General features: G+C 39.3%; 2 protein-coding genes across 5 annotated transcripts; both read right to left on the minus strand.

Annotated features, from left to right (window-relative positions):
- Nucleotides 1–1,488: 1,488 nt before the first annotated feature.
- LOC113746705 (polymeric immunoglobulin receptor-like) lies at nucleotides 1,489–11,828 on the minus strand. Its single transcript, XM_027283664.1, has 7 exons — nucleotides 11,719–11,828; nucleotides 11,274–11,603; nucleotides 4,699–5,019; nucleotides 4,265–4,582; nucleotides 3,653–3,754; nucleotides 3,455–3,519; nucleotides 1,489–2,814 (listed from the first exon to the last, which is right to left on the minus strand). The coding sequence occupies exons 1-7, from the start codon at nucleotides 11,759–11,761 to the stop codon at nucleotides 2,671–2,673; spliced, it is 1,323 nt and encodes a 440-aa protein (XP_027139465.1). The 5' UTR covers nucleotides 11,762–11,828; the 3' UTR covers nucleotides 1,489–2,670.
- LOC113746706 (CMRF35-like molecule 5) lies at nucleotides 7,670–10,332 on the minus strand. 4 transcript variants are annotated; one of them, XM_027283667.1, is made up of 5 exons: nucleotides 9,927–10,320; nucleotides 9,629–9,718; nucleotides 9,352–9,459; nucleotides 9,182–9,246; nucleotides 7,670–8,473 (listed from the first exon to the last, which is right to left on the minus strand). In XM_027283667.1, exons 1-5 carry the CDS (start codon nucleotides 10,168–10,170, stop codon nucleotides 8,300–8,302), a joined length of 681 nt encoding a protein of 226 aa, XP_027139468.1. In that variant the 5' UTR covers nucleotides 10,171–10,320; the 3' UTR covers nucleotides 7,670–8,299. The 4 variants fall into 4 exon arrangements, with proteins under 4 accessions (XP_027139468.1, XP_027139469.1, XP_027139466.1 ...); XM_027283668.1 differs by lacking the exon at nucleotides 9,629–9,718 and having other exon boundaries at nucleotides 9,927–10,329; XM_027283665.1 differs by having other exon boundaries at nucleotides 9,182–9,459; nucleotides 9,927–10,324.
- Nucleotides 11,829–14,975: the final 3,147 nt, after the last annotated feature.

The raw sequence follows: 14,975 nt of genomic DNA on the forward strand, positions 1-14,975 counted from the left end.
GTTTTTTTCCTGATTGAGCTGTAGAAAAATGTTTGCCAACCATAATTTGATGTCTAAAATGCATTTTCAAAGGGCCAATAGATGGCCCTGAGTTATCAGAAGATGCAGCATCGGCATAGCTATGGAAAACAATGCGATGACTCCTGATGACGTCCTTAAATGGCAGCATGTAAAGGTAAAAAAAAAAGACTAGGACTTAGAGTTGAACCTTGGAGAACACCAATTAATTTATAGCTTTTTGATGAACAGTCACCCAAATCTCTGTCACTGAGATAAGATTTGAACCAGTTAAACAGTACCAGAGATGCCAATCAAACTGTGAAGTCTGCCTGCCAGAATTGAGTGATCTGCTATTTTCTTTTGTGGAGAAATGTTGGTACATTGAGTCTTGCTGGTCCCCATCAGCATCATTATTGTAATTGTTGGAGCTCTGTGACCTTGTCCCCCAGGACCACCTGAGGAATGGTCATAGGCTTTTCCTAACTATGTGAAATGACCTGGAAGTATTTCCTGCACCTGGAGGAATAGTCATAGGCTGAGGAATGGTCATAGGCTTTTTCTAAGTCCACAAAGGACATGTTCCTAACTATGTGAAATGACCTGGAAGTATTTCCTGCATGACTCAGATGCAGCGTAGTCCAAGTGTAAGAGCAGTCGGATTCTCTGAAGACCACAGTCGTCTTCTCCTAACTCCTTATGAATTCTCCTTCACACCTTTCCTTGACCTCGTGACATTTGTCATCGAGGTCAAGGAAAAGTGGTTAGGAAAGGACTTGCTAAATTATTTGTCTATTCAACCATACCCCTTGACTGGATGGATAAACTCCCATGATCCCCTGAGCACCTGTGCAAGGTTGAAGAGTTGGTCCAGGACAGAATCTGCATTGCTTCTCCCAAATCTGAGGTTCAACAATCAGTTGAAGCCTTCTTTCTAGCACCCTAGAATAAACTTTCCAGAGGAGGCTGAGCAGTGTGAGACCCTGATCATTTGAAAATGGGAACCATCCCGCTCTGCCACTCCACAAGTACTGAGTCAAGCCATGATTCCTCTTCCAAAGTTGTCAAACACTTCGCCGGAAATTTCAGTGTATGCATTTTAACTACAAAAGTTACTTGTCACTTTGTGACATTTGTATTTATAAACTATATCGAGGAGGAATACACAGGATACACTTTGTGACAACACACATGGGCAGCACACTCCTCACATATCTCTTATAACAATCAATCCACAGTGCTGGTCTCTAAGACTGTTTAAGAATAAATTCTCAGTACACGTAGCAAATGTTCTGATTTCAGTTCACCAACTTGATTTACTTATTAAGTACAATCTCAAAATCTACAGCATGGATTGGCACATCAACAACTTTTGGATGGATGAGTGTTCAATCTCATATACACATCTATAAACCGAGAATGATGATTAGTATGAGAATAGAATAGATACTTTATTGATCCCTCAAGCAGAAATTCTTTTTTTCACTCAGTTTTTACATGCACTTTACCCGAAATACAACCACACACACAAAGGGCACATAGACATGCAAATGGGGAGGGATAGTGGAATGATGAGCAGCCACACAGAGCGGCACCCTAGGAGTAGTTAGGGGTTTGGTACATTGCTCAAGGGCTCCTCAGCTACCTACTGGTGCGCCCGCCTGGTGACACAATGAAGACCACAGGGTGAAGGTATGCTACATCTGAAAATCGAGAACACTTGTACCTTACTCGTACCTTAGAACCACCTTAGCTGGCTCATTTCAATGCAAAGAAGCAGGGGCTCTACTCTGAGCTTCCCCGGGTGTCCCAGCTCCTGAATTGCTAAGGCTGAGCTCAGCCACCTCATGTAGGATATGCATTTCAGCAGATGTATCCTAAATCTCATTCTTTCAGTCACTACCCAAAGCTCATGACCACAGGTGAGGGCTGGAATGTGGATGGACTGGAAAATTGGGAGTTGTGTCTTCTGAATCAGCTCCTTCTACCCCACAATGGCCCCGGACAACATCTGCAATACTGCTGATGCCGCACCATCCCATCAGTCCACCTCACGCTCCATTTTCCCATCATTCGTGAACAAGACCCTGAGATGATGTTACTTTTTTGCTTGGAGCAGCGACTTCCTCCCACTGTCTTCCAGCTTCCATCTTCCATCTTCCATCAGTAAAGGTCACGGACTAATGAAGCCAATAGGCCAACATCATCTTCAAAAAGCAGAAACGAGATTCTGAGGTTCCCAAATTGTCCATGAATTTCACACCACAGTTGAAGATACAGTCACATGAGATGGAGCTAGTTTTAACTAGTTTATATACTGTTAGGTAGTTTTTGGTAGTAGAGTAAATGTAGTTACTTTGCAACACTTTATTTCAGTTCATCAAATATCTGGAACTGACAGTCTGACAGTCTGTTAAATAATCATGTTTCTGCATTTTTTACGGACTCTATAAAGCTGCTAATCAGCAAAATAAAAAACATTTCCTGACTGTTTCACAGCAGTTACATTCAGCATGTATAGACACACCCATGGCAACCCACTTCAGCTCCCCTCACCCCCCTACTGTCGCACTCCCCCACCACCGGTTGCCGGTTTGCCTGTCCCTGTTGCCCACTAAGGTTGGATCACAGATGTGTGCCGAGTTTGTTTATGGCTTCAATATGATTTTGATGTCAGTAAATATCTTCTGTTGTGGAGAGGTTTTGGTACACAGAGTCTTGTTGGTCTTCAACTGCATCATCATGGTTATTGTAGGAACATTGTGGTTTGGAGGTCCCGTGCTTTGAGCACACTACAACGTCTTGATTCTCATAATCCTAAAAAAAACAAGAACAAAAATAAAAAGATAAGAGGACAATGTTACACAGATAATAATTCATGTTATTATAATATTATTAGCATCAATTATATTAAAAATATTATTTTTTACAGTCATCTGGGTAGTATATTGAGCAAATTAAGATTATGACCTGACGATGGTGTTAGTCTGTGGATCAGTAAAGTTATTAGGATTAACACTCTTAAATGAGTGTAAAAATTTCATTGTAGTTCATCCTGTAGATGTTGAGCTGTTTCAGTCAGTCAGACCAAAATGGTGGACTGACAGACCCAGATTGTCATAGTTACAGAAGTAACATCACTAGCATGACCTGCCATGAATTTTTCTCTAGACACTCATAAACTTGCATGTTTTTGTGACCTCCTGACCATCCCTCGAACACACGTCTAATGGACTCCAAATTCATGCTCCCAAGGTAAAGAACCCCTTCAGTTTTAGATCCTGAGCTTCCCACAAAGCCAACTATATCTAAATAGTAAACAGTATGGTCTTCAGAGTTTATCCCTTCAAGTAGTGCCAATAGTATGTTGTTCTGTCAAACATTTGTATTGTAGACAGTCATGAACATTGCAGCCTCTTGTGTCCACTAACAAGTCTTTAAACTTGTGTTAACTTACATCTTGGACATCGTCCTCTTCTTCTGCTGACTTGGTTCTGTTTCTGTCCATGGTAACTTCAGTTCCTGGAAACACACAGCATTAGAAGTGGTTACATTAGTTGGTTACATTTGTTTGCATGACTATGTGTGGGTGTGTGTTTGCATGTCTGTCTGTATTTTGTGGTTTCAGTGCATGCATTTGAACTGCAAAACCTACTTGTCACTTTGTGATATTTGCATCTATAAACTATGCCGAGGATGATGATTAGTATGAGAATAGGTGACACAATGAAGACCACAGGATGAAAGTGTGCTGCATCTGAAAAAAGAGAACAGGGTAAAGATATACAGTACACTTCCTGAAAACACACATGAGCAGCACACTCCTCTCTTATAACAATCAATTCACAGTGCTGGTCTCTAATTGTCTGAGAAAACATTTCTCAGCACACATTCTTATTCTTAGCTGTTGATTCACTTATACATAAGAACAAATATCTCAAAATTGACCGGCACATTATGTGCATTTAGTCCTTTAGTCCCAGCTTGAGGTTTGACTTTTGTCAAACATCTCAACACATTTTGGACGTTCAATCTCATATACACAGGGATGTTTCTTTCAGGATAAAATAAAGAAAACTTTAAACATCCCATGACTTTTAATCAGGTCAAATTTGTTCAATAAATTAATTATGTAATGGTGACATGATGCAGATCTGTGCTAACTGAACCTGCAGGATGAAACCTGGATATAACCTACAGCTACGTTCATTTTTACTGCCATATATGGAGCTGTATTCTCCATCTCTTGTTCTTTTGGTAATCTTACCTACTGACAGTTGAATCTTGGTGTAGTTATTAGCACAACACTGTGAGTCCGAACCACACCAGTATGTCCCAGCATCACCTGCTTTCAGCTCTGTGATCATCACCAAGAAAGAACTTGAAGCGACGTCGTCTTGCAGTGTGAACCTGCTTCCGTTCGTCACCATATTTGTGCAATTGTTGCGGTGGTCTCCCTTACAGAGGAACTTCCTGTTACCTCTGTGTTGTGGTGGGTAGGGACACTGCATATTAACTTGACGGCCCACGGTGCCGCTCAGTTTACTTGTCTTCACACAGCACTCACCAACACCAACACTGCAGCCTGTATTCAGGTTAGATTAGAAGGTTGTTAAGTTTGTCTCTCCTACAAATATTTAAGATATTCTGTCTGATTCACATACTGTGAAAAGATGATGAAGTAGAACTGTGATCTTTCACCTTTGACCTCCACTTCAACAGCAAGGAAAACATCCAGGCCAGTGTTTCTACGGACGCCACAAAGGTATGACCCAGAATCCCTTTGGGTCAAATTGGTAATCGTCACTGTGAATTTTCTTGACTCCTTCTCATCAGTAAGTCTGAACTGTCCGTTTTGTTGCCTGTCAGAGGTGACTAAAGCCTGCTGCAGACATGTGGAGAGCTGGTTTCCTCTGCAGATGTACTTCAAGTTTTCCTGGTACTGAGACTTATACGGACAACTGAAGGACACTGAACCTGTCTCATAACTTTGGACTTTGGTGGATTGGCCACAGCAGGTGTCTGCAGGTCAAAGAAACATCAGACACTGTCACAAGCACAGATATAGTATTAAATATATAAATATATACATATTTTCTTTTACTTAAGTGAAACACAGAATCATTGTTAAATGTAATCAAAAGTAGGCATCAAATGTAAAAGATCTTATTATGCAAGCAGAACAATCCCTTTTATTGTTGTATTACTACTACATTATGGTTACCAATGTGCATTCATGTAAATAATAGTTGGTATACGTGAAATTATTATTATTTTTTGTTTAATTCACAGGTCGGCAGTTTAATTTAAAACACTGAATCTGATAAAATATTCAAATATTAAAGGATGGTCACTTGCTTTGTATATAAAACTGAATCTGCAGAGTAATTATATCTTTTAGATGAATGTAGTTAAGTTACAATTACAATATAATGAAACAAGGAATTTTACTTGACAATGTGATAGGAGGGTTATTTATTTACCTTGTCTTACTTGTATATCTACTTCAGTGTAGATATCCTTTCCAGACCTGCTCACCCCACACCAGTATTTCCCAGCATCATTGAGATTCAGATCAGAGATGGTCGTTGTGAAGACTCGTCTCTCTTTGTCATCGTAGATGGAGTATCTGCTTTTCTTTGTTTCTGTCGTTTTAATAAGAACATCATCGTTGCTGCAGTCATTCTTGCAGAAGTACTTTTCAAAAGATTCATATCCCCCTCCATAAGAACAAGAAACATTAGCTTCTCTCCCTTCATATCCAGATGAATGGATCGCCTGTGCTGCACTGGACACACAGCTCAGAACAACTGTAAAGAGAAAACAACATGAAAAGTAATTAATTAAACAAAACAACTGGAAATGTACATGTTTTAAATTTGTTGTTTGTATGCAGCTTTGTGTCACTTCAGTTGTCACTGAATATATACAGTATGTACATTTAAATCTGTTAAAACTTAACAAAAATGTGATCTATTTAACTTACTGCACAGGGTAAACAGCAGATTTTGAAGCTTCTTCATCCTCATTCTTCTGCGAAGACACAGAAGTGACAATTGAAATGTGACCAATATCAACACCCACTGTATGTGTCAGCGTGTCAATGTTGAACACTCTCACCTCCATATTTAGACCCCCAGTGTGGTCTAAACTTGAACTATTGCAAATGTTGTGTGCATTATGATTAAATCATTAATTAATTGCCGGCTTTGTGAAAACTTTGTCATGACTGACTTTTTTTATGTGAATACAGAATAATCTGTAACAGAGCTGAAGTAACTGATTTATGTGATTTGATGTTAGTCAAACTTACACGGGGGTACAAAGAAAAGAAAGTTTGCATATTTGCATATTAGACAGTTTAACTTCCAATAAACATGGTTTGACACCTATTTGCTGTGACTCACATCCTGAGCTGTAGTTATCTTCAGAAGAGCCTGGAGGCCAGAAGTCCACTTCCTGCAAAACTCATAGTTGCTGTTGGTGTTAAAATGTGCATTATAGTGCCCTCTGATGGTGCTGTTTTGCTGTTGCACTGAATAAAGTTATCATACACACTTGTGATCCTGAGAATACTACAGTAAGAGCTCAAATGAATTATTATTTCACAGATTTCTACAGGATCTACAGATCTGCAAAACATTAAAAGAGCCAAATGATATCATCAAATTAACTGGACAACAGTTGAAATTTTTGCCTGAAATTATAAATTGTTTGTCAAAATAAAAAAATTCCCATGACTGACTAATCTATTTTTTGAGAAGCATGATGATTCCTCTTCCTGAGTTGTCAAACAGAACTTCTTTAAGGGCAACTGAAGATCCTTCTCCATTGCCTCTCCAAACTGCTCCCACCTAGGTTTTTGCCTCCACAACTACTGAAGCTGCAACCATTCTAGCAGCCTGGTACCCATTTGCTGCTCGAGACAGCTCTGCTCCTCTCTTTATTTGAGTGTCCAAGACATATGGACGCTGATCTGATAACACGACCGCAAAGTCGTCAATCTGCACCCTATATTGTTCAGGTACCAAGTACACTTAAGAACAATCTCTAACATAGTATTTGTTATGGCACAGTTTCAGATCAGGCAGACCATTCATCTTCATCACTCCCTTCCAGTGTTGAAGTCCCCCAGCAGAACTTTAGAGTCACCAAATGTATCCCTTCCAGGACTCCACCCACAGACTTCAAGAAGGCTGGGTACTCTGATCTGCTATTTGGTGCATGAGCACACACAACAATCAGAGCCTTCCTCCCAGTGACTTGCAGTTGCAGGGGTGCAACCCCCTCATTCTTCTAGGAGAACTCAAATGCTAAACTGCTGCCCGGCCCTCTGGCTCTCCCTTCAGTTGGTGGGCCTAAAGGGTGGCAGCTCCAAATTTAATGTTTTTCTTGCCGATGATCTGATTCTTTGACCTCACTATCATCTACATCTACTTCACAAGCCTGGAGGTGATTACTGCCTGTTCTGGACATGTGTAGGGCTGGTTTCTTCTGCAGATGTACTTCAGCTTGTTCTGGTAGTCAGTCACTGAAGGTGACTGGACCTGAAACTGTCTCATAACTTTGGACTTTGATGGATCGGTCACAGTAAAATAAACAGAAAATGTATGATACGAGATTTGCACAAATGTTCAGTTAAACAACATTCAAGGAAGCCGAAGGACAACAATCAGTTATCATATTAATTTATTTTAAGTCAACAATATTTAATGAAGTATGGAATGTTGCTTATTGATTCTTCCATCTGTGACCAAGAGTCTCATACGAAATTCAGTGAAATAGTCAAACAGTACCAGCAGAGGGCTCAGTGTCACACATATTAATGAGAGGGTTGTTATATATGGATTAAATCAGAAGCATCCTGGCACTTCTAAAAAGAAACTGAATAATCCTTCAAAACATGTGTGTCAGGATGAATAGAGAGCTCAAGCAGACGTTATATGGACTGATACCAAAAATCCAACTTTGATGGAAGATGCAGTCACATGAGATGGAGCTAGTTTTAACTACTCTATATACTGCATGTTATATTTAGCTGAAATGGATATCTGCAATTTCTTACAAAGGCGAGTTAAACAGCTTGTTAAATTACCAATAAGCGTTCATAATGAGACGAAGCGAATATGTTAAATAATCATGATACTGCAGATTTCAGTCAGACAATGAAAAGGTTAGATGACAGTGCTTCATGTATATACGTTGGTCAGCTGTTAACTGAGACAAAAACAGGACAGAAACAAGATAATTTGGGTACAAGTGACCTAAAAATGTAAGGTTGGATCACAGTCGTGCATACTGTTCATCTCTTGTCTACAATGTAATTGTGATTACAGTAAACATCTTCTGTTGTGGAGAAGTTTTGGTACACAGAGTCTTCTTGGTCTTCACCTGCATCATCATAGTGATTGTAGGACCTTTGTGGCTTGAAGGTCCCCTGCTTTGAGCACACTACAACGTCTTGATTCTCATAATCCTAAAAAAAAAAAAAAAAAAAAAAAAAAAAGAGGATGATGTTACACAGATGATGATTTTGTCTAACCTGACTAATAATTTTGGTGACCACATCTTTCATCTATACAGTAACACTCACAGGTAACAGTACACGCTTAGTACAGTACAATGTTTACCATATTCGCAATGTAGTTTAACCTCTTAGTGCTAGCATTTGCTAATTAGATGAAAAGTCTGTGCATCAGTGAATTTATTAGGATTCTTCCTCTAGAGACCATGAATGAGTGTAAACATCTCAATGCAGTTCATCCCGTAGATGTTGAGCAATTCCAGTCTGGACCAAAGTAGTAGACTGACAGACATAACTTGTATGTTTTGGTGGTTATCATCAGGTTAAAATGTTCACCAAAGAAAAAACAAACAAATGGGCTGCATCTCTGAGCCCATTCATGTTCACAAGGGGACGAACCCCTTCAGTTTTAGATACTACATGACCACCCTCACAAAGTCAGTGGTGTCTAATTATGACACAGGATAGTCTAATCGTCAGACTGCAAAACTTGTTCCGCACATCCATAGTTTCAGAGGTTAAGTTACATATAAAGTTATATATTCAGCCACACTAACAGTGAAATTATCAGTATGTCGTTTTGTCCCACATGTTTGTATTGTGGACAGTCATGAACATTGCAGCCTCTTGTGTCCACTAACAAGTCTTGTGTTAACTTACATCTTGGACATCTTCCTCTTCTTCCACTGCCCTGGTTTTGATCATTTTCATGTTGACTCCAGCTCCTGAAACACCCAATATATGAAATGGTTTCACATTTTTTTGTGTTTGTGTGTTGCACTTGCCTGTGTGTGTGGTTTCAGTGCATGCATTTGAACTACAAAACTTACTTGTCACTTTGTGACATTTGTATTTACAGACTATACCAAGGATGATCATCATCATCAGTATGAGAATAGGTGGCCCAATGAAGACCACAGGGTGAAAGTGTGCGGCATCTAAAAAAAGAGAACAGGGTAAAAATATGTAGTACACTTCCTGGAAACACACATGAGCAGCACATTTCTCACATATCTCTTAACAAGAAAAACAACAGTTGTTACATGTAGCCACATGTATCTGTGGCTTACCAACATTTGACGTATTCATTTTTTTGTACACACGCACCCTTGATGTAGTTTCCTGGGGTGTGTGTTGTTTCAGATTCAACAGGGTCCTCCGCAGCAATGGTAGAGATCACAGTGCTGGTCTCTAAGACTTCTCAGTACATGTAGCAAAAATTCTTATATTTAGCCATCAGACCATTAACTTGGTTTAGATATACAGTGAAATATCTCAAAATCTACTGCACTGACACAAAGTTTATACAGTTGGATGAAACCTGGATATAACCTACAGCTACATTCATTTTTACTGTCATATATGGAGCTGTATTCTCCATCTCTTGTTCTTTTGGTAATCTTACCTACTGACAGTTGAATCTTGGTGTAGTTATTAGCACTCCACTGTGAGTCCGAACCACACCAGTATGTCCCAGCATCACCTGCTTTCAGCTCTGTGATCATCACCAAGAAAGAACTTGAAGCGACGTCGTCTTGCAGTGTGAACCTGCTTCCATTCGTCACCATGTCTGCACAGTTGTTGCGTTGGTCTCCCTTACAGAGGAACTTCCTGTTGTCTCTGTGTTGTGGTGGGTAGGGACACTGCATATTAACTTGACGGCCCACGGTGCCGCTCAGTTTACTTGTTTTCACACAACACCACTCTGTGAAACAGAAGGAGGTTTGAGCCAATAGTGCAGCCTATATTCAGGTTAGATTAGAAAGTTGTTAAGTTTGGCTTGTGAAAAGTAATGGTTCACTACAGTATGAGGTAGAAATATAATCTCCCACCTTTGACCTCCACTTCAACAGCAGAGAAAACATCCAGACCAGTGTTTATACGGACACCACAAAGGTATGACCCAGAATCCCTCTGGGTCAAATTGGTTATGGTCACTGTGAATTTTCTCGACTCCTTGTCATCAGTAAGTCTGAACTGTCCGTTTTGTTGCTTGTCAGAGGTGACTACAGCCTGCTGCAGACATGTGGAGAGCTGGTTTCCTCTGCAGATGTACTTCAAGTTTTCCTCGTATTGAGACTTATACGGACAATTGAAGGACACTGAACCTGTCTCATAACTTTGGACTTTAGTGGATTGGCCACAGCAGGTGTCTGCAGGTCAAAGAAACATCAGTGTGTTCATAAGTTCATAAGTGTTCAGATTCTTTATTTGAGTAAAATAAGCAAGATCACAATGCAAAAATATTGGACAAAATTATTGTTGACTAAACGTAGTGAAAGCATCAGAAGTAAACATTTACATTATGCGAAGAAGAACGATTGATTGTTTTCATATTGAATTATTGTTACTGATGCTTTACCGTACATGTAAGCAGCATTGGTCAATGTGGACCTTTTTTCTTTTTTATCTTTTAAAAAAACAACAACTTTTTAAGTCGGTCAGCATTTTAAAACTTTGCCTCAAATATTACAGGATGATCATATGTTTTGTATACAAAATTGAATGAATTGAAGCACAGTAACTACTAATACTATCTATTATGCAAATGTAGTGAAGTAGAAAATTACATCTGTCTCTTATCTGTCTCTGAAATGTGGTTGCGTAGAAGTATAAAGTAGCAGCACAAGTATGATGACATTAGACATTTTTTTAAAGATATTTTTTGTGGTTTTCAAGGTTTATTAGATAGAGACAGCTGAAGAGTGTCAGGAAGGTGTGGTCTATGTAGTTTATTTACGAATTTCCTTACCTTGTCCTACTTCCAGCCTTACTTCAGTGTAGATATCCTTTCCAGACCTGCTCACCCCACACCAGTATTTCCCAGCATCTGTAAGACTCAGATCAGAGATGGTCGTTGTGAAGACTCGTCTCCCTTTGTCATCGTAGATGGAGTATCTGCCTTTCTTTGTTTCCTTCGTTGTAATAAGAACATCATCATCGTTGCCACAGTCATTCTTGCAGAAGTACTTCTGATAAGATTCATATCCCTCTCCATAAGAACAAGAAACATTAGCTTCTCTCCCTTCATATCCAGATGAATGGATCACCTGTACTGCACTGGTCACACAGCTCAGAACAACTGTAAAGAGAAGACAACATGAAAAGTAATCAGTTAAACAAAACAACTGGAAATGTTCATTTAAATTTTTTTGCAATTATTTATTCAGATATAAAATGTAATCTATGAAACTTACTGCACAGGGTAAACAGCAGATTTTGAAGGCTCCACATCCTCATTCTTCTGCAAAGAAAAAGAAACTACAAAAGAAATGTGACCAGTATCAACACCCGCTATATGTGTCAGCGTGCCATGCAAATGTTGAACTTCCTCATTTAGACCAGCAGCAATTTTGCACGTTTGCAAAAGCGTGATTATGATGAATTATTATTAATTTCTTGTTTTGTGCAAACTTTGTCATGACTGACTTGTTTATGTGAATACTCTAAATCCATTAAAGGGGTAAAGTAACAGATATATGTGATTTAATGTCAGTGAAACTTACTCAGGAGTAGAAAGAAAACAAACTAACCTTTACCCTAGTCTGGTGGATATGAATTCAATGACATGTAGTTCCTTTAAGCAGTTGCTGTAGAAGTTCACTTGTGTCTTCATGTGATCACATTGCTGCCACAAAGGAGCAGCCTATCCAACTGTATACCTTAATGCTCTGACAAGGTGCACAATATGAATGCAACTGCACAGTAAATTGACTTTTATAATCATCTTATACTAATCATAATCGGGTAAAATTCTATTCATTGTTGAGCATTTACTCATCTTGTTTTCAAAATAAAGAGATAATACAGGTCAAAATAAAGTTAAACAGCTAATGTTTCATACTCTTTGATTTTAGAGACAAACATTTAGCATTGCATTTCAATAGTATTGCGTACAATAAGTAAAAACTGAAGCAGAAGATGCACAGATATTCTCACTTTTAGTCGCTATATGATATATTTATAAAAAAGCTAAATTCTCCATTTCCAGTCATATAACTTAATTTAGCTGGAATGACATCATCAAACGCTGCAGAGAGTGGGGGAAGTTCAAGTGATGAGCAACCTGATCTTCACCTCTTTAACAACCACTGAGGAGACAAATTAAACTAATTCATTTAAACTGCCACATTTATACACTCTTTAATCTTTGGTAACATGTAGACAATGGTTTTACAAGTTTGTGAGTCTTTTTTCAAAGTGTTATTGCATTTTTCTAATTTAGTAACAAAAGTAATTGAAAAAACATTTTCTCAATCAGTTTACAAGTGTATTAATACAATATCGACTATAGCAATTGCCACCTTTTGATAATCTTTGTTTTTTGTTTTTTAATTAATTTCATCAAATTACTTCTAGACTTGTATTTAGACACTTAATAAAGCATTTCACTCCTCTGACCTAATTTAATAATTCTTCCAGTCGTACATTTCTATTCTAGTCGTATACAATAAAAAAAACTATAATCTTCAGTTAGAGCTTTCATTGTCTGTATGTCAACTACAATGAGTGCAGTCTCTGCGAAGACAGCTTCATTTAGTTATTTTTTTTAGTCTTTGTAACCCCTGTAGAAACCAGACATACTTACAACCTAAAATATTGTGCCACCGCTTAAAACTACTGACCCCACCCTGGCCAGTGCATTATAAAATGCCAGTCGTGGTATATGTGGGTGAAAGCACGCGTGTATTTTCCCTGAGCTCAGCCATTCCCTCGACTCCAGCTGACCGCTCAGCTGTGCCTCTCGCATACTGCAGCACAAACTGTTTCCATATCTCACACACACTCACACTGGAAGGTTAACATTAAGACCCCTGTGCAGAGGGATAAGTGTGTCCCGAATTAGCGAGGATGCCAAGGCAAGCTGAGCTGTTGCCAGGTTGGGTTGCCAAGAGGTTTTGGGTGTTTCTTTGTTGGGTTAGGTTTCTGCAGTGTGGCCTGTTTGCATGTCGGCAGTGTGCAGGACGCGTGTGTTGTGGTCTTCTCAAACTACAACCCAAGACAAACACACACGCACACATACACACGCATATAGCTCTTAGTGTGTATGAGGGAGGAATTGTTATATATATAGGTGACCCTCTCAAGTCTTTAGAGTCTATCTTGAACCTCCAAGCCATGTGTTAATGTCTCCATCTACGTCTTCGTCACTTGCCTTCTCTTTCTCACTCGCTAATGTGAATTCAGAAGATTTATTTACATTAGAGAAAATCATTTTGTCCCATAGTAGAGACTGAGGGCAGGTTTGGACAGAAAGTAAAGTGAAATTGGCCTCTCGTCATTCACACAAATAATTTGACTGCTCATCAGAGTTTGTTCCACCTAAACAGCCAACTGCAAGCTAGCAACATACACACTGACCCACATGTGCCTGTGTGTTAGTGTTAGTGTAGTAATTTGAGCCTACTTGTAAACTTTCTGTTTACTTTCTGTAAAATGTTACCAATTTCTAAAACTCGCTTTTTGTCTATTTGTCTCTTATGAGTCCCCCAATTTTGTAGAATTGAAATACTAAATTGCTGTAGTGCCCCTTTAAGTGTTCTTTAAGCGTGTGTTTGCAGCCATGCTGTGCGTTTCTCTCACTCTCTTGAGACAAATAACAACGGCAATTTTACACACCTGCGTGCAGAAGATTATTCTTGTCAGGTATAAAGAATAGCTGAGTTTATACTGTAGCACAGACACTCACGGTTTGTCTCTGCAAATGGAGGTGTGTGTGTGTGTGTGTTTGGGAGGGGACATTCCACACATTCTTGCTCTTCCTGAGGAAAGAGGGAAAGCAACGCACACACACAACTGCTGACAGCAGGCGGTGGGAGAAGTGCACATACACCCCTCAAAGGTCATCTACACATCCGCCTCTTCTTTCAACTCTCCACCCTTCAAGCTTCCATAGTCCCATCCATCCATCCATCGATCCATCCATCCATCCATCCGACAGGAGTTTTCATCCTGCCTGGCAAGTTTTGGCTGTAAAGGTTATTTTACTGACATCTTGCAAAACGTTACAACCTCCCTCTGATGGGTGAAATTTGATTTTCATGAATTTCTTATGATCTTATGATTTTCTTATTGGCTGATTTTAGAGGCATGTGATGTATGGTGGCAGCTTTCATTACCAATAACCCCTCCTTCATGCGTTAATAAAAAAAGTCGCCTCAATGAAGACTCACTTCCTGTATCTGTTCAATCGCCCCCTTCTAGGAGACCACCTCTGGGAGAGGTGAACATGAGCACAGATTATGAGCCATTCTTTCACTCCAAAGTTAATTAAGTAAATTACTACTAATTACACATCTTCTGAACATTCTGGGACAAAATGTCATTCTGCAGGCAAATCATGAGAAAATTCACTTTGTTTGAGACCCGTCTCTGTCTCAGCAGTAACATACTCTTCTCTCTGTCTGTGCTGAATCGTCAGTCGTCTCGCCAAACTGAATTCAAACTATAACTT

Source organism: Larimichthys crocea, chromosome X (genome assembly GCF_000972845.2).
Source record: "Larimichthys crocea isolate SSNF chromosome X, L_crocea_2.0, whole genome shotgun sequence".
NCBI classification, from domain to species: Eukaryota; Metazoa; Chordata; class Actinopteri; family Sciaenidae; genus Larimichthys; species Larimichthys crocea.

What these genes read in the sequence shown, in the direction of transcription:
- LOC113746706 (XM_027283665.1), bottom strand. Translation starts at nt 10,170, where the DNA reads ATGCAGTGTCCCTACCCACCACAACACAGAGACAACAGGAAGTTCCTC. An exon ending in CCCAGGAAACTACATCAAGG is followed by an intron (nt 9,460 to 9,628) that starts GTGCGTGTGTAC and finishes CTCTTTTTTTAG; the next exon opens with ATGCCGCACACTTTCACCCT. An exon ending in AAGAGGAAGATGTCCAAGAT is followed by an intron (nt 8,474 to 9,181) that starts GTAAGTTAACAC and finishes TTTTTTTTTTAG; the next exon opens with GATTATGAGAATCAAGACGT.
- LOC113746705 (XM_027283664.1), bottom strand. Translation starts at nt 11,761, where the DNA reads ATGAGGATGTGGAGCCTTCAAAATCTGCTGTTTACCCTGTGCA. An exon ending in TCTGCTGTTTACCCTGTGCA is followed by an intron (nt 11,604 to 11,718) that starts GTAAGTTTCATA and finishes TTCTCTTTACAG; the next exon opens with TTGTTCTGAGCTGTGTGACC. An exon ending in AAGGCTGGAAGTAGGACAAG is followed by an intron (nt 5,020 to 11,273) that starts GTAAGGAAATTC and finishes TTTGACCTGCAG; the next exon opens with ACACCTGCTGTGGCCAATCC.